This window comes from Periophthalmus magnuspinnatus, chromosome 10 (assembly GCF_009829125.3).
Source record: "Periophthalmus magnuspinnatus isolate fPerMag1 chromosome 10, fPerMag1.2.pri, whole genome shotgun sequence".
Lineage (NCBI taxonomy): Eukaryota > Metazoa > Chordata > Actinopteri > Gobiiformes > Gobiidae > Periophthalmus > Periophthalmus magnuspinnatus.
In genome coordinates this window covers 21092342-21115760 of record NC_047135.1, presented here as the reverse complement: position 1 = coordinate 21115760, position 23419 = coordinate 21092342, and the positions used below count along the sequence as shown (strand labels likewise).

Genomic DNA, 23419 nt, shown 5'->3' with positions numbered 1-23419 from the left:
TTTTTAAAGCATGAAATATACATACATTTGACGTTCATGAACGAGTTGGTTCTTTTGAACGGTTCCTTAACACAAGTAAGAGATTTGCGCACCAAAACGCATATTTGGCGTAATGTAATCATAATTATTGTATCGCAACTTTATACTGGTTTATACACAGTAAAGGAGTAGCTAACCCGAATTCAGACAGTACGTCACCTTTATGCGATATTATGATGTGCATTGTTAACCTTTTTAATAAGGTTAATAAAGCAAATCTCTTCAAACGTGTTAATTACAATCTGGCAGCTCTCAGTACGAGCTACTGTTGCAGGCACAGCTCATGATAACTCTACTCAATCCAGACCTCCGAGCACAGCCCCGCTCCTTGAAAAATAAACAAAAAAAAAACAAAAACAAAAAACAAAAACAACAACAACAACAACAAAACAAAAACAATAACATGTCTGATACTCGTCTCCAAGTACACAGAGCACACTCTTATAAACATGCGCCCCCTCCTGACACAAAAGGGATACAACAGGAGCAAGTAACAATTACAGAGTTATTGCAATGTGTTATAGTATGCAGTGTGTACAGAGGTGGCAGTACTCAGTTACATTTACTTGAGTTGACTTTTTCATAAATAAACGCCATCTCAGGTTTAGATGAACCCAGAGACAACCTGTGCTAGGACCACACAGGACTGGTGACAGAGACAGCGGTATAATTAATGTGTTAAATTATTTTGATGACAGGCATTGATTGCATGTAATGAAATACAGACCCTCATTCACTCACACATGTAAACAATGTCACATGTGGCTCACTAGGGTCAAATCAATACAATGTGAACATTTAGTTTAGTAACTTTTTTTTTTACCACTACTATAATCATAATCACATCTCATGTGAAAAGGCAGAACCTCCAGAATTCAGTCACTGAGCTGCAGAAGCTGCACTAGCACTCATATTTGGCTGCAGGTGCTGGGGTTTAGGTAGTGACCATTCAGATCAGAGAGAATCCTCTGAAGTTTAAAACAATTGGATTTCAGCATTGAAACTGGCAACCCAAATGAGAGAGTCATTCGAGGCTCATTCTGTTTTCTGATTGGATAATAACATAAACAACTTGGCCATCATGTTTAATGTTTTTGTAATGAAGAGTAAATCAGCATTGCATTTGTTACCAGTAAAAGCTATATTTGATTAACACATGTCTGCCTTAGAACATCTGAGGTGCACAGAAAGGTCAAATTTGTGAAATCCTAATCTCAAGCCTATCCCTTATAAGAATTAATATAATAGGGTCGAACAGAATAGGTGCTCATATTAATTTAGAGCTGCTCAACATCATGCTAATTAACACTTACCTTAATATAACCATAACCAAAAAGGCATACAAACTAAAATATTGTGATGTTAAATGTGTAGAGTGTGCATACTACGGAACATCCAGGCTAAGCGACACATCTCTATGGGGATTAGAAAGTTTCTGACCCTAAACCTGAAAAGTTACATAATTTACCTTTAAATGTTAGAACAGAACTAACCTCTATGCTTTGGCTTTTCAGAGCCACATCATGAGAGAGAGTGTGGAGGAAGAAGAGGATGCTGCTGCGACCCTGAAGGAGCCAAAACCGTGAGTCGACTGCAGAAAAAACACCAGGATCATTTGTATTTACTTGAATTCAGAATGTGAATCTTAATCTCCATCGTTTTTTGACTAGTTAAAATGTGGCAATAGGGGGCGTAGCTCTCTATACAAGAGGAGGAAACAGAAAAGCCAGACCACATAAGCTACACTGTTGTATCTAAAGTATGCACAATATCAAACACAGTGATGGGCCAGAATAAGAAACAGGTCTATAATGTTTTATGGTTGTTTTTACAAACAACAATAATATTATCTTTAATCAATTTAAGAAATTATTTGTATTGTGCATTATTCATTATTATTTCATTATTCATTTCACCATTCCCCTCTGATCACCACCAGCACTCACGCACAGACTACTTTCATACTAGACTAGACATGGGCAAACTATGGTCCGGGGGCCACACATGGCTCTTTGGGCTTATTAATCTGGCCCGCCGAATGTGACCAAAATATATTAAAATAGGTAAGGATAAATCTTGTTCAAAGTTTTTCTACTGTGTTTATTTAACTGAAATTGAATAAATAAATTATAAATTGAACTAATGCATTTGGAAAACTACTTGCACAATGAGCCTTGCATATTCATGCTTTGCTACATGTTACAGGCCAAATCTCCAGTGTACTATATACGTATATATATATATATATATATATATATATATATATATATATATATATATATATATATATATATATATATATATATATATATATATATATATATATATATATATATATCCTGGCCCACCCCCTCTGTCACATTTTAGAACCCGGTGTGGCCGGTGTGTCAAAAAGGTTGCCAACCACTGTGCTAGACAATGTGACTGAACTGCCTTGCCTAAGGACACAATGACAATTATTGCCACTGGCGCTCCACTGTGGCATCTGGTATTCCCAGTGGCCTCCCATCCTAGTACTAACCAGATTCAACCTTGAGATCTGGTGAGATCAGGCTTTTACAAGCCACATTATCAGGATATCAGGATCCATGCTGATTGTGGTAGCACTCTGAAAGGGTAGTGATAGCATGGAGAGCAAAGGGAGTGGGAACTCAGAGCATCAAAAACAAAAGTAAAACATGATAAAACATGTTACTACATTGTTTTCTGTGAATATAGCATTTTGACGGGACGGGTGCGAAGAGATCTGGGCGGCAGTTGAAGTCAGGGGCCTCGACGACCATATCTCTGGACATGGAGACTGGCTCTGGGGACATGGAATGTCATCTTGCTGGGGAAAAAGGAGTCTGGGCTTATGTGGGAGGTCGTTTCCGTGACCGTTACTGGATAGATATAGTCGGCCTCACCTCCACGCACAGCTTGGGCTCTGGAACCCAACTTTTCGAGAGGGGCTGGACTCTCCGTTTCTCTGGCGTTGCCCTCTGGTAGAGGCGGTGAGCTGGTGTGGGCTTGCTCATTGCCCAACAGCTCAGCCACCACATATTGGAGTTCACCCCGGTGAACGAGAGGGTTGTGTCCCTGCGCCCCCGGGTCGGGGACAGGTCTCTCACTGTTGTGTCGGCCTGCGGGCCAAACAGCAGTGCAGAGCACCTGGCCTTCTTGGAGTCCCTGGGAGGGGTACTAGACAGTGCACCAACCGGGGAGTCTGTTGTTCTCCTGGGGGACTTCAATGCCCATGTGGGTATCGACAGTGACACCTTGAGGGGCGTGATTAGGAAGAACAGCCTCCCTAATTTGAACCCGAGCAGTGTTTTGTTATTGGACTTCTGTACTAGTCAAACTTTGTCCATAACAAACACCATGTTCGAGCACAAGGGTGTCCATCAATGTCACCAGGATACCCTAGGTCGGAGGTTGATGATCGACTTGGTGGTCGTGTCATCTGATCTCTGGCCGCGTGTCTTGGACCCTCGGTGAAGAGAGTGGCTGAGCTGTCAACCAATCACCACCTGGTTGTGAGTTGGATCCACTGGTGAAGGAGGAAGCCAGACAGACTTGGCAGACCCAAGCGTATCGTGAGGGCCTGCTGGGATCGTCTGGCGGAGCCCTCTGTCAGGGGAGTCTTCAACTCACACCTCTGGGAGAGTTTCTCCCTGATCCCGGGGGAGGCAGGGGACATAGACTCCGAGTGAACCCAGCTCTCCACCTCTATGGTCGATGCAGCTGCTCGTAGCTGTGGTTGTAAGGTCTGCAGTGCTTTTAGCGGTGGCAACCCCCGAACTCGATGGTGGACACTGGACGGGTTGGGAGGAGTTCAGGAAGGCCATGGAGGAGGACTATCAGACGACAAATTCTGGCAAACTGTCCGATCGCTCAGGAGGGGGAAGCAATGCTTCACCAACACTGTTTACAGTGCGGGTGGAGAGCTGCTGACCTCGACTGGGGATGTTGTCAGGCGATGGAAGGAATACTTTGAAGATCTCCTCAATCCCACCGTCACGTCTTCCAAGGAGGAAGCAGAGGCTGGGGACCTGGAGGCGGACTGGTTCTGGCTGAAGTCACCGAGGTGTTTGGCAAGCTCCTTGATGGCAAGGCTCCGGGGGTGGACGAGATCCGTCCCGAGTACCTCGGGTGATCGGGGACAGTGCCACTGGATTGGCAGACCGGGGTGGTGGACCCTCTGTATAAGAAGGGGGATCGGAGGTGTGTGTTCCAATTACAGAAGAATCACACTCCTCAGTCTTCCTGGTAAGGTCTATTCCAGGGTACTGGAGAGGAGAATTCGGATGATAGTCAAACCTCAGATTCAGGAGGAGCAGTGTGGTTTTCGTCCCAGTTGCGGAACACTGGACCAGCTCTATACTCTCCATCGGAACCTCGAGGGTTCATGGGAGTTTGCCCAACCAGTGAACATGTGTTTTGCGGATCTGGAGAAGGCATTTGACCGTGTCTCTTGTCGTGTCCTTTGGGGGGGGTGGTTCGGGAGTATGGGGTCCGGGACCCTTTGCTAAGAGCTGTTCGGTCCCTGTATGACCAGAGCAGGAGCTGTGTCGCTATATCAGTCTGTTGTGGTAAAGAAGGAGCTGAGCCGGAAGGCAAAGCTCTCGGTTTACCGGTCAATCTATTTTCCTACCCTCACCTATGATCATGAGCTCTGGGTAATGACCGAAAGGACAAGATCGCAGATAGAAGCGGCGGAAATGGGCCGGGCACACCCTTAGGGATAGGGTGAGGAGCTCAGTCACATGGGAGGAGCTCAGAGTAGAGCCGCTGCTCCTACACGTTGAGAGGAACCAGTTGAGGTGGCTCAGGCATCTGTTCAGGATGCCTCCTGGAGGCGTTCCGGGGATGTCCCACCGGGAGGAGGCCCGAGGAAGACCCAGGACATGCTGGAGGGACTATGTCTCTGCTGGCCTGGGAACACCTTGCAGTCCCACCAGAGGAGCTGGAGGACGTGTCCCGGGTGAGGGAAGTCTGGGAGTTAGGCTGCTGCCCCCGCGACCCCAGATAAGTGGAAGAAAATGGATGGATGGATAAATGGTAACATGGTGATATACATATGTTGTGTGTTAGCAGTTATTACCCAACAGAAGTAAAAAACCTCCTCCTTAACATTTTCTAATTGAGGAACCATTTTCTGTTAGCAGGCCTGAGATCCCAAGAGTGGTGTCCAGCCTCCAGTCTCTGAAGAGTAACCAGTCCATGAGCCATCGTATAGTCTTCAGTCTTGAAACAGGCTCTCCAAGCTCTTCACTGTGAGTGGCACAGATCTGATTCTCTTTAGATTAGATGATTATTGTCTTGGTAACAAAAATACAAAATTAGATGATTATTGTCTTGGTAACAAAAATTAAAAATTTAAGTGCAAATTTAATTAAATTAGTCATGCTGCTGATTATTTACTAAATATGAGATTAGTATTGCTGTTTTTTTATTGTGGATGTATATCTCCAGTTTCTGAAAATGAATTAAAAAAAGGAACGACATTTGGACTAGTGGATTGAGGAAACCCCAAATGTGAAATGATTCTAAAATTAAACAAAAGCAGAAGTCTGACTTTCATTTCTTATGGTCACATATGTATAGCATTTTTTCCTATTATACAACTTAGTCAATATTCAAATTTTGCATATTTCAAAACTGTTGGTATAATGTAAACTAGATATTTACAATTTATAAACAAGGTATATTTTTCCCTAACCCTATCTGCACTCTCTTCTTGTTTTTTCACTTTTTCAGTTTTGACCATTTATTAAAGGTACAATTAGATGAGCCTTCGTAAAACATTGTAGTGTAGTTAAAGTAGAACTATTTCACAGGCGGGTAGCATTCAGTTACATTTACTTGAGTAACTTTTTAAAGAAACTTACCTAGCAACATACTTTTATTCCTATTTGAGAAATATTTATATTGAAGTAACAGCAATCGTACTCGAGTAAACGTTTTGTTTGACTGTATGTCTACAAGTGACAAAAGCTTTATGTTGATAATGTGAAATGATTTGAACATGTGTGTTGCTACTGATGCAGATTTGATTTAGTTAGTGCCTAATTTTTTTGTCCATCCTTTGAAAATTCCATACTTTGTGCATTATTTAATGTTTGTCCTTCTAATTACTTTGACTTCAAATTATAAATCAGATGTTACATCCTGACAGTTGCTCTTTAAGTTACTTCCACTTGAGTAGTAGTTTTCCCAAATACTTTTTTACTCTTACACTATGCTGTACTTCTGAGTAATATTATTTTGAAATAACATTACTCTTTTTGGCTACTTTACCAACCTCTGAAGATTTTTGGTTTGACATTTACAGAACATCAGTTAGCCACTGTGGTGTTGGACTGGGGTCATGTGACCACTGACTTCTAGGTCACAGAGCCAATTAAATAGTTACAATAAAAAGTGGATGATTAACACTATCTGAAATAAATAAATAAATATTGTCATTTACAATGAACCATACCATCAGTAATAAAAAGAATGTAATGTGTTAGTGACCTTACTCCGCCCTGTCCACTTTTGCCTCTAAATGCTACTAAACCACACTTCCTTTGTGGTGCACTTCTGGTTAAGCAGGAATCCCATTCATTTCAATGGAGAATTTGAGAAAAGTTTCACTGCTAAAATCTGATAAAATCTGTTTTTATTAATGTATATCGTATAGTCTATGCTTTGTTTGTTTTTTTATTTTTATTTTTTTATTTAAATTATATATGATATGATATTGCACACTTTTTCATTTGTTTCTTCTTTATTGCCATGATTATTTCCATTGTAGACTCAAAACGAATGAATGACACGTGTACAATGTAGTAAGCAAAAAGTAACTCAAACTCAAAACAACTAAAAACTTGTTTTATTATATATATATATATATCATATATTATGTGTCTTCTATATCCATTTAAAATGTACAAAGTAGTAAACAAAGAAAAAAAATCATTAAATGAAAGGGTCTGTATACCTGTTCAGCTGGTGCCTTTATAAATCTGTTTTACTGACAGTGTTCCAAAGGGGCAGGACCCGGAGTCTCTTTGTTCACATTGTCCTGTTGTCTGTGTTGCAGTGTCCTGCAGGTTCCTGTCTCCTCTCCAACCTGGGACCAGTGCTGTTCTACCTGCAGCCACCCTCAGTGCGAGGCAGAACTGCGCATCCACAGCTGTCTCCAAAGTGAGAGGTCCTACACTCAAACACTAGGGTTGGACAATATATCACAAAATTATTGATATCACAGTACTGACTGATGCAATAATCGATGCTGCGTACTCCATATATTGCAATAACACCAGTTCTCCATCTGACAAACATACTGTTTTTGAAAAATTGTAAGGATGTTTGTTTCTGGGGTAAGCATCAAAGAAGACCATGGCTCTGAAATGTAAAGTCAGAAGGATTTATTGAGTCTTACACATTTAAAACTACAACTTAGCTAGGCAAAAATCAACAGCTTAACTACAGGCTCTGCAGAAAGGATATGGGGAGAGTCCTGACGCGTGTGCGTTTACAGTTTTTATAGTGTGTATCAATGCAGGTGTGTGAAAGAAAGATCTTCTGGTCAGCAGAGTGTTATTTTTGTGAGCTCCCATGAGCATTAGTACATCGAAATTAAAGTGTAATAGTGGATACTTTATAAAACAAAACAATGTTAAATAAGGATGATTAAACATTTTCCTTATTACATCCAAATGTAGCCTTCATTTGTCCTGTTTTTGACAAATTGACAAATTATAAAATTATTATTATATATAATAAATTATTATTGACAAATATCACTAGTAAATGAAAGCATTTTTTGTTTTAATATAACTGAAATTATAGTATATTAAAATATTGCAATAATATTGATATCACAGTTCTTAACAGCCACATCGTATATCACAAAATTTTCCAGTATCGTGTAACCCTTATGAACACTAATGATATACACTGGTGCATGAAGCAGAGAGTGAACTTGGGGAATGACATGGAAATGAGCCCATGACTTCAATGCAGCATGTTCATAACATATATACAACACTTACCTTATGCATTCCGAGAATCCTAATTATTCCCCCTCATTGATGATGAGTTTATCAGTGTGTTTCACAATTTTCAGAGATGATAGCAGAGTTTACTGTGACAGAAAAGTTAGCAACAATTAACATGCTAGCGGCATACTTCCTGATTTCTGGACAATACCCTTTATAATTATATGCAGACACAATGCAGCAGTCTTATTTTTATTATTATTAGTAGTAGTATTATTATTATTTTTTTATTTATATTTATTTATTTTTTTTATCTCAAGAGCGGTTTATACAATGTATCTGTACTGAAGCAAGACAAATTTTGTTAGTTATGTTACTGCCCTCTGTGGACTGATCCCAGTGTGCTCTCAATGTAGTTCTGTTTACTTCACTTTTGGGTGGGCATTGTTCACATGTACAAGTGCTTTTTTACCTAAGTCCCTGTACATCAGTGCTTCTCAATTATTTTCTATCATGTCCCCCCAATGAAGAAGAAAACATTTTGCGATTATTTTTAAATAATTGAATTTTTTTTAATTTTTTTTTTATTTTATCCTTATTTAAACTATACATATTTTTGGAACAACTGATTGAACCATTTGATACTCAAAAAATAAAATAAAATATCATGAAATTTAATTAAATATAAAAATAAGTAAATAAATAAATATCAAAATAATACATTACAATTAAATAAATATCAGATTAAAACAAGTAATTTAGCAATTTGGTATGCGACCTTGTATGATGCTAACAGTGCTCGCTGGTTTAAGTGACACAAAGCAGGATGATTGTTGGCAATATTTGGCACGTTTACGCTGAAAAAACTCCAGCGTCTTATCAGCGTGACTGAGGTGTAATGAGGTGGTGCCTTAACTTATTTGGCTTCATACGGCCCGCTGCCAACATTTTCAGACACAGCAAACACCGGTCTGTCCTCGTGTCCCACCGGAGACACGGTGAAGCCAAGTGCTAAGTACTCTACATCAGACTTCCTCGTCGTACTTTTTGTGTGACTTTCGTGCATCTCATTACCTCCGTTTATCTCCGCCTTTCTTTTCATCCCTGTTAAAATATTTTCCATAGTGACTCTTTAGCAAAAGTGTCTCTTGTTCACTGTCCTGTGTCACGATCTGTTCGCTCTCTCCTGTTCTTTGCTGTGTGTGCGCTGCATACGCACTGTCTACAGTATCTACAGTGTCATACATGAAGTCATACGTGCCCCCCCAGGCATCTCTCCGTGCCCCCTTGCCCCACTATTTGAGAACCGCTGATGTACATTAACTTGCCCCGCAGCTTGTATCGTCGGCCCGAGGTCGGCTGCATTCACACCCCACTCACCATGCTCTAGCGTGCCAGCTGCTTCAAGACCTCCTTTTTGAAGCACTCTCGGAACAAATGCAAATTAGAATGAAGACAACCCCTGTATGAACCACCCATGCTTGTAAACGCTGCTGTCTTGCTATTGCAACAGAACAACTGCAAACCACTAAAACTGTTTGTCAAAATTACCTTAGGGGTCAACTGAGAAGCGTGCTGTAGAGCCATTTTTATTTTGGCCATACCCAATTCACTCCCCCTTGAACTGCCACCTTTGAGTTTGCAAATTCAAATGATCCTAGGAGCTTGTTGCCCAGAGCATTATGCCCCTGGTAGGGTCTCCCATGGCAAACAGGTCCTAGGTGATGGGTCAGACTAAGAGAAGTTCCCAATACCGTTATGATGAAAAATAAAACAAGGACCGTGATGTCGATATGGTGCAGCCAGGGCCCCACCCTGGAACCAGGCCTGGGGTTGGGGCTTGAATGCGAGTGCCTGGTGGCCGGGACTTTGCCCAAGGGGCCCCACCGGGCTCAGCCCTTAAGGACGGTGTGTATCCGCCCTCCTTTGGGCTCATGAGGGTCTCATAGGGGTCGAGTACATAGAGGACTGGGCAGCGGTTGAGGAAGGGTGTCTCGGCGACCCGGTCCACAGACACAGAATCTGGCTGTAGCAACATGAAATGTCACCTTGCTGGGGGTAAGGAGCCTGAGCTCGTGCAAGAGGTTGAGAGGTACTGGCTAGATATAGTTGGGCTCACCTCCACACACAGCTTGGCTCTGGTACCCAACTCCTCAAGAAGGGTTGGACCCTCCACTTCTCTGGCGTTGCCCATGGGGAGAGGCTGCGAGCTTTAGTGGGCTTGCTCCTTGCCCCACAGCTCAGCCATCATGTGCTGGAGTTCACCCAATGAGAGGGTCATGTCCCTGCGTCGGGTTGGGGACAGGTCTCTCACTGTTATGTTGGCCAATGGGCCAAACAGCAGTGCAGAGTACCCGGCCTTCTTGGAGTCCCTGGGAGGGGTACTAGACAGTGCACCCACTGGGGACTCCATTGTTGTACTGTGGGACTTCAACGCCCACATGGGCAACGCCAGTGACACTTGAAGAGGAGTGATCTGGAAGCAAGGCCTCCCTGATCTGAACCCGAGTGGTGTTTTGTTATTGGACTTCTGTTCTAGTCACAGTTTGTCCATAACAAACACCATGTTCAAGCACAAGGATGTCCATCAGTGCACATGGTACCAGGACACCCAGGTCGGAGGTCAATGATCAACTTTGTTGTTGTGTCTTTTGACCTTCAGCTGCATGTCTTGGACATTCGGATGAAGAGAGGGACAGAGCTGTCAACCGATAACCTCCTGGTTGTGAGTTGGGTCTGCTGGTAGAGGAGAAAGCAGGACAGACCTGACAGACCCAAGCGTATCGTGAGGGTCCGTTGGGAACGTCTGGTGGAAAACTCTGTCAGCAGGGTCTTCAACTCACACCTCCGCGACAGCTTCTCCCATATCCTGGGGGAGATTGGGGACATGGAGTCCGAGTGGGCCATGTTCTCCACCTCCATTGTCGATGCGGTTGCACATAGCTGTGGTCGCACATAGCTGTGGTCGCAAGGTCTCTGGTGCCTGTCACGATGGCAATACCCGAACCCGGTGGTGGACACGGAAGTAAGGGATGCTGCCAGGCTGAAGAAGGAGACCTATCAGGCCCTGCTGGCTTCTGGGACTCCTGAAGCAGCTGACAGGTACAGTTAGGCCAAGCGCAGAGGCAAAAACCCGGGACTGGGAGGAGGAGACCAGTCAGCCTCAAAGAAATTCTGGCAAACCATCCGACGACTCAGGAGGGAGAAGCAGTGCTTCACCTACACTGTTTACAGAGCAGGTGGAGAGCTGCTGACCTCAACTGGAGACATTGTTGGGTGGTGGAAAGAATACTTTGAGGATCTCCTCAATCCCACTGTCACGTCTTCCGAGGAAGAAGCAGAGACTGAGGACTCAGAGGGGGACTCATCCATCACCCTGGCTGAAGTCACTGAGGTGGTTGGCAAGCTCCTTTATGGCAAGGCTTCGGGGGTGGTTGAGATCCATCCTGAGTATCTTAAATCTCCGGATGTTGTGAGGCTGTCTTAGCTGACAAACCTGGTGTGTCGGGGACAGTACCTGTGGAATGGCAGGTGGGTAGTGGTCCCTCTATTTAAGAAGGGGGAAGGGAGAGTGTATTCCAACTACAGAGGAATCACACTCCTCAGCCTTCCCGGTAAGGTCTATTCCAGGAGGAGAATCCAACCTCGGACCCAGGAGGAGCAGTGCGGTTTTCATCCCGTTCGCAGAACACTGGACCAGCTCTACATCTTCCATTGGGTGCTCGAGGGCTCATGGGAGTTTGCCCAATCAGTCCACACATGCTTTGTGGACCTGGAAAAGGCATTTGACCATGTCCCTCGTGGTGCCCTTTGGGAGGTGCAGGAGTATGCTAAGGGCTGTTCAGTCCCTGTATGACCGGAGCAGGTTTGCAGTTGAGTGTGAAGTGACTGGGATGAAAATCAGCTCCTCTGAATCTGAGACCATGGTTCTCGACCAGAATAAGGTGGCTTGCCCTCTCCAGGTGGGTGGTGAGTCCTTGCCTCAAGTGGAGGAGTTCAAGTATCTCGGGGTCTTGTTCACGAGTGAGGGAAGGATGGAGCGTGAGATTGACAGGCAGATTGGTGCAGCGTCTGCAGTGATGCGGTCACTGTATCGGACCGTTGTGGTAAAGAAAGAGCGTCAAAAGGCAAAGCTCTCGATTTACTGGTCAATCTACGTTCCTGCCCTCACCTATGGTCATGAGCTTTGGGTAATGACCGAAAAGACAAGATCACGGATACAAGCGGTCAAAATGAGTTTCCTCCGCAGGGTGGTTGGGCGCTCCCTTAGAGATATGGTGAGGAGCTCAGTCACATGGGAGAAGCTCGGTGTTGAGACGCTGCTCCTACACATGAAGAAGAGCCAGCTGAGGTGGCTCGGGCATCTATTCCAGATGCCTCCTGGACGCCTCCCTAGGGAGGTGTTCTGGGCACATCACACCGAGAGCAGGCCCCAGGGAAGACCCAGGACATGCTGGAAGGACTATGTCTCTCGGCTGGCCTGGGAACGCCCCGGGATCCTCCCGGAAGAGCTGGAAAAAGTGTGTGTGGAGAGGGAAGTCTGGGTGTCCCTGCTGAAACTGCTGCCTCCGCCACCCGACCTCAGATAACGTGGAAGAAAATGGATGGATGGCATACCCAATTTGTCCACCCCACTCGAGAAAAGCAATTTTGCCCATCCTGATCATTTTGCCAGTTCTGGTAAAACTGTCAGGAAATGTGGAGTACAATCTCTCCGCAATGGAGTACACTTAGCTCCAATTGGATAATAACTAGATAATGGGAGATGCTTGTGATCCTACAGACAAAAGGCAAAATTTACTTTTTTTGATTAGAATGACACAAAGACATGTTCTGCAAGGTTTCAATAATTTAGGCAAAAGTAATTATTTTTCTCCCCTTAGTGTGCATTTTTTAGATTGCCATAAAGATACAGTGGAGGGCATTTTGGATCCATTTGTATATTAGGTGTCTGCAGCCGGCGTTAAAGAGGGGTTATTTTACTTCTATGGGGTATTAACTTCTAAGACATAGCAGATGACCATTTTACCTTTTATTGATTTGAAAATGCTGTATTAGCAGAAAACAATGTATTGCCATGTTTTATAAGTTACTCCCCCTTCAGAGCGCTATCACATGCATTCTGCTAATGAAACTACTGCACACACATCAGGTTTGTGAAATTGTAGCGTATTGTTTTGTATCATGCTTTTGTACATTTATGAAAAACTGCCATGCATGCATGGGTCACGTAGGCTTTTGGGCTGAACATCGGATAGGATAGTACTGCTAACTATAAGGAATCCCAACATGCACCTCCAAAACCTATACTGACAGTGGTCGCAGGTAAGAATACTCAGAAACTAACGGTGTCAGCCATAATTAACAAACTTTATCAGAGTTTCAAAAATTGTGGATTATTGTTGAACACTCCAGAGTGACGGTGAAGTGGATTTCAGCAGCTAAATGGACTAACAGCTAATGAAAGATGTCTATGTAATCCCTCAGTCGTCCAGGTATGATCCATAGTAAAAGCAAAATGTAAAAAAAAAAATATATATATATATATATCTTTTACTATACAATAACTGGGCTATGAATACATTTTTACATCAATATAGATGTTTTTTGAATGATTCAACCATGGTCTCACAATTCAAAAACTGTACGTTGCATTGTCATTAACATTATAGTCTATTAATTAGGCAAAGAGAGAGTAGAGAAACAATCCCAAATGCCTTTTGCTAAACACTGTAAATTTGGTTAATGTTAATAGACTGCTTAGAAATGTCAATGGTAGAAAATAAATCTATATTAATTAAACTGATATCAGAGATTTAACCTGCTAATATTCTACAACATCTGTACATTAGTTAGAGCACATTGTGTTTTCACCATTTAATCAAGTTCACATAATTTAATCAATGTCAGTAAATATTACAGGTACAGGGCTTTATAATAAATACAAACATCTGCACAGGCCCTTCTTCATGATATAAGGAGGTGAAAAGTAAACCAGATGTCCAGATATTGCAGAGTTAAGGCAAAATATATGCAAGCTATACTGTAACGAACACGTACAGGCATTTGATTAAAAAAAAAGGCCTAAAAAGTTGTTTTTGTATGACCCTGTCAGTTGCTATTGTCTAACCTAGAGTTTTAATCTGTGGCCATTAGAAGTGTATTGTTTGTGTGTGTAAATAAGCCAAGTTGTATTTGGTGACAAATTGTTACAAATAGGACACAATAAAGCTCTGATATATTCTAACCAACTGTATACTGTTTTATTTAGATGACTACAAGAGCAGTCTGGAGCAGAGATTTGAGAGTGTGTCTGAAGGAGCTGAGACAGGAAGTAGAACTCCTCTGAACAGCATCTACAGTGAGCTGTACATCACAGAAGGCCTCAGTGAAGAGGCTGGTGTCCAACATGAGGAGACTCAGCTGGAGATCCACTCCAAGAAGATTGTGCACGATGTTCCCGTCAGGTGCCACGACATCTTTAAACCATTTCCATCTGATCAGAGTTCCATTAAAGCAGTGCTGACCTGCGGCGTGGCTGGAGTGGGGAAGACCTTCTCAGTCTTGAAGTTCTCTCTGGACTGGGCCCAGGGCTCAGAGAACCAGGAGCTGGACCTGGTGGTGCCAATGTCCTTCAGAGAGCTGAACTTGGTCAGAGAGGGGTGCTACAGTCTGATGGAGCTGATACAAGTGTTCCATCCAGTGCTGGTAAAACTGGTGACACTCCTTTACCTACTCTTCTACTTATATCTAGTTCAGAGAATAGAGTTTGAATGACGCGGCATTCAAATGCAGAAGCAACAGGACTTAAATGAGGTTCAATAATATGGCATACTTCATCTCTGTAGACCCTTGTGTGTATCATAAATGTGCCAAGTACATCATGAGAGTGTTATTTTTAGAAGGTATTTGACATTGAGTCATATCGTTTGTATGTGAGTTTGTTTCCATGTTTGGATAAACCTGATCACATTGAAATGCCTCTTCTTGTTCCATGTCCTTGTGTCCACAGAAGCTCACAGCACATACTCTGTCCATCTCTAAACTCCTGTTCATCTTTGATGGCCTTGATGAGAGCAGACTGTTTCTGGACTTTGACTGTGAGGTCATCTCCGAGGTCACACAAAGGTCAGAGGTCAGCGTGCTGTTAGTGAACCTCATCAAAGGCACTCTGCTTCCTACTGCCCTTATATGGATCACCTCCAGACCAGCTGCAGCCAATCAGATCCCAGCACAGTGTGTGCACAGGGTGACAGAAGTCAGGGGCTTCATCACTGACCATCAGAAAGAGCAGTACTTCAGGAAGAGGTTCACAGATGAAGAGCAGTGTAAGACAGTCCTGTCTCACATCAGAACCTCTCGCAGCCTCCACATTATGTGCCAGATCCCAATCTTCTGCTGGATCACAGCCACAGTCCTGGACCACATGTTGGAAACCAATCAGAGCGAAGAGCTGCCACAGACACTCACCGATATGTACGCCCACTTCCTGTTAGTGCAGACCAACAGAAAGAGGAAGTACACAGCCCAGAACAGCAGTCCAGAGCTGAGCACAGCTGACTGTGAGCTGCTCCTGAAGCTGGGCAGACTGGCCTTTAAACATCTGCAGAAAGGAAACATCATGTTCTACCAGGAAGACCTGGAGCAGGTGGGTCTGGACCTGACCGAGGTGTTGGTTTACTCAGGACTCTGTACAGAGATCTTCAAACGAGAGACTGTCCTCTTCAACAAATCTGTCTACTGCTTCATCCACCTGAGTGTCCAGGAGTTTGTAGCAGCAGTTTACCTGCTCCACTGCTTTAATTGTAAAAAAGAAGAGATGCTGCTTGCTTTTCTTAAATTCTTGAAAAAAGAATCAACTCTAGATGACTTTCTCAGGGCAGCTCTGGAGGAAGCTCTCCGAAGTCCTAACGGCCACCTGGACCTGTTTGTGCGCTTCCTTCATGGCCTTACACTGGAGTCAAACCAGAGGCTTCTGCAAGGTCTGCTGGGCCCAGCACAGATCACTTCAGAGATGAGACAAAGAGTGATCTGCAACCTGAAAGAGATGAAGACCAAATCCTCTCCAGACAGAAGTATTAACATCTTCCACTGTTTGACAGAATTAAATGACCACACGGTCAACCAGCAGATCCAGGACTTCCTAAAGTCAGAGGACAGGTTAGAGAAGCTGTCTGTGACCCAGTGCTCAGCTCTGGCCTACATGCTGCAGATATCAGAGCAGGTCCTGGGGGAACTGATCCCAATGAAGTACAACACGTCTGGTGAAGGACGACGGAGACTAGTTGCAGCTGTGAGAAACTGCAAAAGTGCTCAGTGGGTTCTCATTGTAAGAATGTCTCTGGTTTTACAGGCACAAGTTATTCAACTCTTCATCTATTGATTTTTCACAGATTTTCTCATTGTGAACTCTCAAAAATTCACATCGAAGTGGTAGCGTCTGCGCTCAAGTCCAGTCTCTCTCACCTGAGACTCTTGGACCTGAGCTATAATACAGTTGTGAAGTCAGAAATACTAGTGTTATGTGATGGACTACAAAATCTTAACTGTCGTTTGGAGACTCTCAGGTCAGTCAATTCTCCTTAGTGATCAATAAGCCCACCAGAGGATTTGGAAACAATATTTATTAATGTACTAATTTAAGCAATGCATATGACCATAGTAAGCTTCAGTTCAAACTATTATTTATTCTGTTGTATTCTTTATCCAGGCTGAAAAACTGTTGTTTGTCAGAGTCCAGCTGCTCTTCTCTAGCCTCAGCTCTGAAGTTCAACCCCTCATATCTGAGGGAACTGGATCTGGGGCGCAACAGAGAAATGAAGGACTCAGGAGTATCTCATCTGTGTGCTTTTCTGAAGAGTCCAAACTGTCGACTGGAGACTCTCAGGTCAGTTCACTGTCTCTTACTGTTATACACTCCACACGTTTCACATCTCCACCTCCGCCATGACACAATGTGTAGCACTAGCTTGCTCCTCAGGTACTCCATTTTTGTTTCCTGTAGCTTTATAACGTTTTCATTGTGTTTCAAAGCTATTGAATTTGGACAATGTTTTTGAAATCAAGACTGCTATTTGGAAGCAGTTATAAATCATGATTTCAAAAACATTGTACAAAAAATGAGAGAGGTTCACATCTCAAGGCTGTGTGATTGTTGTTGAGTGTGACTTGTAAGATAAAACATAGAAGCCAGGTGAAATCTGGAGACACTAAGAGGAAGGTTTCCCTTGTTTGTATAAAGATAAAGAAAGATAGCTTTCATGGGAAGTGTAAGGATTTTGGATAAGAGCTTCACAAAGTTCTGTAGTCTGCTTTATCAGTATAGAGGTGGTGTCACACCAGCTAATATGGAAAATCAGGTACTAATCACTACTAAAACTAATCTCCCAAAAAGATACTTATTTGAGCAACTAAATGTCATATTCGCAGGAAAGAAATAAACCTTTCCTGAACTGCTTTACAATGAGCTTGAGCTGTATCAGACCAAGTAAAAGACCACTTAGACTAGTGTACGTCCATGAACTACTATGGAACCTACCTGGACCACTGAGGGATTACACAGATATAACCGTATGGTTATATAAAAGAAAGTATTACAACTTAATGTTGTAAATGAAATTCTATTGTCTAAATAAAGGGTGTTTTTAATTACCATTGTGGTATCAAAACAGTATCGAGTATTCCTTAGCATTGAAATCGAGTTTGAAATTTTAGTATCTTGACAACACTAGTACCAACAGATGCAGGAACTTGGAAGCAAAACTCATACAGCAACACTTGTTATAGTGAAAATGTCCTGCTAGATGTTTGGCTGCCTTATGCTGAATTGAGATTATGCCTGGTATATAAACTGGACAAGATCCAACTGTCAACTTTACAGTGATGCTCTCATTACAATACTTCATTACATCTGTTTTCATTGTGTATTTTCACTTAGATTATACAAGTGCAGATTCACAGAGACCGGCTGTTCCTCTCTGGCTTCGGCTCTGAAGTCCAACCCCTCACATCTGAGAGAACTGGACCTAGGGGGTAACACAGACCTGAAGGACCCAGGAGTGTCTTATCTGTGTGATTTTCTGCAAAGTCCAGACTGCCAACTTGAGACTCTCAGGTCAGTTCATGGTGATAAAGAGAACATTTTCTTTGTTTGACAAACAGGTACTGTCCTCCAGGTAAGGCCCAGTGTGTCAGCTCTATTTGAAATGTAGTTGCGGGCGGATTTTAGGTGTTTAGTCCCACTTTAATACTGTGTTATATGCATGTGCAATTCTTCTAAACATGTCACTTTCAAAAGTTTTCTTTTTTTTTTCTTTTTTTTTTAGATTGAGCAGCTGCAGATTGTCAGAAATCAGCTGTCACTCTCTTGCCTCAGCTCTGAAGTCCAACCCCACACATTTGAGAAAACTGGACCTTGGAGATAACAGAGATCTGTCTGATTCAGGAGTGTCTCATCTGTGTGATTTTCTGCAGAGTCCAAACTGTCAACTGGAGAGTCTCAGGTTAGTTCACTGTCACTTACTGTTACACACTCCACCTCCTCCTCAGTCATCAACACCACTACACCTAGGAAAGGAGACACTGCCTGAAACTGCTTTGCTACAGTCAAACACATAACCGCAGAAACTAGGGGTGCTGGTGCAATGGCACCCCCTACGGAACGGCCAAGGAGCTGCAAGAAGGTTGGTTGTTGGTAGTTGGACCTGCCCTGAGCAAAACTAGATCTGTTCCTAACAGAGATAAGATCAAAATAAACAAATTCTGAAAGTTCACATTTTGTATTTAAATACATTTCTATTTTTACTTTTTTGAGTTGTTTCTGCAATAAACTGTTTGCCTGAAGGTTAAACTGTGGATAAACTAAACCTGAATACGCTGCTCCACACTCATATGCCGTGCGCTCACCTGAGGTCTGAGCAGTGACAGCAGCAATACTGCTTTTTTCTATTATATGGAGGATTTTTGGCCAAAGAACAGAGAAAAGAACAACCCTGGATTGGATTAAAAGGAAAAAAACAAAAACATTGAAAGAGTTTGGACTGGAGTTACAGCCTGGATTTGTTGTACAGGTTGTGTTTGTTTACAACTAATGTATCAGGACCTGCTGTCTTTGTTTACACGATGAGAAAAGTCAAGCGCGGGACAAAAGCACATGTCTCCTGTGTCACAGCGGTGGATTTGGCTTCATCTGGGCAGGACAGCATCGCGTTGAGTAAAACTAAGGAAGTTACAGTGCGTTACTTGCCTTTATGGGCTGGACACAGACATGCATAAAGATGTCAGGAGCTACTTTTGATGTTGTAGAGCAGATTGTGATGGTGGACATCCGGGACATGGATGTATTAGGCTCAGGAGGTTACACTGACAACCTGTTGGTCTGTGGACCTGACCTCTCTACCAGTGACATTATTTCCATGTGTAGAGGGCGAGTTTCATTATTTATCTTCGTCTGACACATGCTCGTGTGTTGTGTGAGGTGTGCAAAATTAGATTTTGCGCCTTCAATTTGTATTTATCATGTATTTTTCTGTAGGTGACAAAATCTGCATTCCTTGAAAACAAACTCTGCACCCCTATCCAAAATTCCCTTCCCGCAGCTATGGTCAAACATTTCCTTAAGAGTATTCTGGCCTTGCCCTTGTGAAATTTACTCTTTTCCAAGTATCAATACACAGAGAAAAGGCTTGTAGCAGTTCAGGCAATATTTATTTAACCTTTATTTGACCTGGTAAACCATTAAGAACCAATTCTCCTTTACAACAGGGCCTGAAATCTGCTGTGACACGACTTCCTTAGCATGAGCCACATTAGCTGAAGCAAAATTTTTATTTCTGTTGCAGCTCAAAATACAGTATAGGGTCACTGTTTGTAAACAGTGCTCTCTTTAAAGTCATACTATGCAACCTTTTGACCAAAAAATAAAACACTTTTTTAAAATTGTATTTATTTTTATTATTTTTTTCCTTTTTAGCACATATTCTTAATTAAAGAAAATACAGGAAATGTGTAGCTTTAAATAATTTATATCCGTAGAAGTGTTCAGTTGTATTAACATGCTAACATTTGTAGATCAACATGTTAACTTTTACTGTTTTGAAAATGCTATAATTGCTGAAAACAACGTATTAGCATGTTTGATAAATTTCTGTTTTGTTTTTGCTCTGAACACCCCCTCTCTTTGATAAATGACATAATTTTACCAACATAGATGGGGCTTACTGATAGCTGGTTGAAAACTGGTAAAAGTCCAGAGTGCAAAAAAGGTGAAAGTAAATGAAAATGGAATTGTCAGACGAAGCACATGACAGTGAAACAGTTTGGCTTCCATTGCTGTTATTCATGTTTGTTTTTCAGATTGTATGAGTGCAGTTTGTCACAGATGAGCTGTTCCTCTCTGGCCTCAGTTCTGAAGTCCAACCCCTCACATCTGAGAGAAGTTAGCCTAGAGGGAAACTACCTGAGGAAGAGCCACATCCGGGAGCTTCAGCAGAGACTGGAGAAACTGTTGTGAGTATAATATAGACGAAGCCAACTGATTTTTGTCTTTAAAGTGGAACTAAACACTCAGTCTTTTGATACTAAACTGTACATGGGGCCAGATTGATCAATCCAGGTGCAAAACTGTGTGTGCAAATAACAAAAAGAAAATAGCATGTGCAGTTTCTGCTCATGTTGCACATGATTTTCAACTGGAAACTGCATATTATTTCTGCAGCAAAACTGATATCTTGGGGCGACAGTGGCTCAGTGGAGTGAGTAGAGTGTTCGGAGGATCGAGTCCCACTTGGACCAAGTTCTGTCATTGTGTCAAGATACTTCACCCACATTGCCTAGTATGAAAGTGGTGTGTGCGTGAATGATAGGTGGTGGAGGGGCCGATGGCGCAGATTGGCAGCCTCTCTTCTGTCAGTCTGCCCCATGGCAGCTGTGGCTACAATAGTAGCTTACCATCACCAAGTGTGGAAATTAATGAATAATGACTGTAGTGCTTTGAGAGGCTTTGACAAAGTGCATTACAAGTGTAAGCCATTATTAGATACTAACTATATCTAATATTAGAGCAGCTCACAGTCACATACAAAGTTAGGATGATAGATTGAATATGACTGAACATTGTTAAATTAGTAGCCTAAATAATTAGTTTCTACTTCTGTAGGCTACAGTTTATTTTTAAAAAAGCTTAATAGAGAGATTGTCTGTCACCGAACCATCAAACTAACAAGTTTATATAAAAAGCTGATGAATGTTGTGCAGCAGAGGACTGCCACTGTGTTCACTCCACAGACGTCTGCACGGATCAATAAGGTGCTTGGGGCAAAGTTATAGTCTATTACCAGTGCTTTCAAGTCTAGGACAGATCAAAGTCTACTCGATTAGTTATTGGAAGTGGAATAATAACAGGACATGAACAAGTGAAGACACATTGCCTGCACAGTGCTGTGTTAACCAGTGTTACTCGCGGGATGAAGTGATCCACGGCTCGTGGCTCCACCTCCTGTACACAGTATGGACCACTCACGGCCACCTCTAAGGACTTTAAAAGGACCGTAAATGTAGCAGCGTAAATGTAACCAATAGTAGTTATAGTTATATGAACTGGACAGCTGCAGTTAAACACTCCTCTTTCATGGAATTTGTGTCAGCCAAGCCCACAGCATCTCAGGAAAAGTGGGTTTTTATTACTGCCGCTGCCCTCAAAACAACATATAATTATTTTTCATTATTTTAACTTTGTGAATGAACAGTGTTAAAGCATTCTATATCATTTACAAAACTCCACTGGTTCATAAATTGCAGCAGCGTTGTCTTCTCTTCTTTAGTCCCTCAAGTAGCAGCTCTATTTGAAATGTGGTTGTAGGTGGAGTTTAGGTGTTTTTGTTCCACTTTAAAAACATGAAAAACGAACTAATTCAAACTGTGTTCCAAACTTATTCCTTACCTTCTAAATGCATTTTTAGCATCCTGGTTACTCTCTGTGATGAGTTTATAAGTGCTTTTCAAAACTTTGAATGATGGCAAAACTCTGCCAGAGCAGATTTTTGCCATCATGACAACTACTAGTGAGTTAACAGGTTGGTAGTTGTTTTTAATCGGCAGTGAACCATTACATTTAGCTGCAGACAGCACACAACAGTCTCAGGAACAAAACAAAAAACAAAAGCCAAGGCACTCTTCATGCATTAGTTTAAAAGCCCTTTATTTGTCTGTGCTAAGTCATTATTTTAAAACACTTCAAAGCTGATTTTTATTTGCCACACATAGCACATAGTGTGCCAGTCTCATTTTGACCCTAAGAGCTGTTTTTACAGTATCTGTAAAAAGCTGGGGAAAAAAACTAAGGTTATAGCCCCTTTAAGCAGCAGGGGGCCAGGGATGGGGATATGCAAACCAAACTTTTCGGATTTCTCAAGTCTCAATTCCGGTGGCATGGCAGCTGAGTGGCTAAAATTCAGGGTGTCATGTTCTGGGCATGACACCCTTTCTGTGTGGAGTTTGGATGTTCTCCCTGTGTGTGGATGGGTTTCCTTCAGGCACACCGGTTTCCCCTCAAACATACACCACAGGTCGAATCCTCCAGCTAAGGTAGCCCTGACCAAGACTAGCTCAGGATCTGCGGTGCTCACTGCTCCTGACGTGTTGACGCAGCAGTCAAATGCAGAGGACAAATCAAGTGTAGCTTAATCTTAACTTTAAATGCAAGACAAACAAGCATACCTCATTTGAAATCCAACTTATAAGAATATGTAGTATGTAAAAAAGCATAAATAATTAATGACACTGTTTTGGTTTCAGCTACTGATGATGACCGACCTGGAACAGTCTTCTGACTCTGGACATCATGTAGTCTACCCCAACCTGTTGCACTTTCACTGACCTGGGGAAGGAAGAAGCTTTCCTTCCTGAAAACACTTTTTAATAGAATTAGACTTATCAAAAAGTTGAAGCATTCCCTGGTCTATACTTTTACTGGCCTGGCCTTTTTTCCCAAATGTGACCCGAATAAGATGTTTTCATGTCAGTGTGAACAGGCTGAATCTGGGTGGATTTGGTCCACTAGAATGAGCCAAGACATGTTTTTCACACAATTACGAATGTATGAATTAATTTATTTTATTTTATATTTTTGTTGTCATTCTAGCACTGCTTCTTGGAACTATAAGAGATGTAACTCATTAGCACTTAGCCCTTTTTTGTACAATCAAAATGAGGGGAAAAAAATGGGGGGAAAAAAATCTCACAAGATCATTTTCCTCATATGTGCACAAACTCGTGACCATTACGTCTTGTGATGGGCCAAGATCTTGTGCCCTATCCCAATATACTTGCCACATTTATTCACTGGAAAAGACAGAGATCAAATACAATCAATAAAATGCCTGCCAGACAACTGTAGTGAAACAAGAGTGAGATTT

General features: G+C 42.3%; 1 protein-coding gene across 1 annotated transcript; it reads left to right on the top strand.

Annotated features, from left to right (window-relative positions):
• The first annotated feature begins 1553 nt into the window (after positions 1 to 1553).
• Positions 1554 to 22821, top strand: LOC117377326 (NACHT, LRR and PYD domains-containing protein 12-like). The gene is made up of 11 exons (XM_055224570.1): positions 1554 to 1621; positions 5187 to 5294; positions 7106 to 7209; positions 14278 to 14723; positions 15019 to 16322; positions 16400 to 16573; positions 16717 to 16893; positions 17944 to 18120; positions 18332 to 18508; positions 20361 to 20513; positions 22800 to 22821. The coding sequence occupies exons 1-11, from the start codon at positions 1563 to 1565 to the stop codon at positions 22804 to 22806; spliced, it is 2886 nt and encodes a 961-aa protein (XP_055080545.1). The 5' UTR covers positions 1554 to 1562; the 3' UTR covers positions 22807 to 22821.
• Positions 22822 to 23419: the final 598 nt, after the last annotated feature.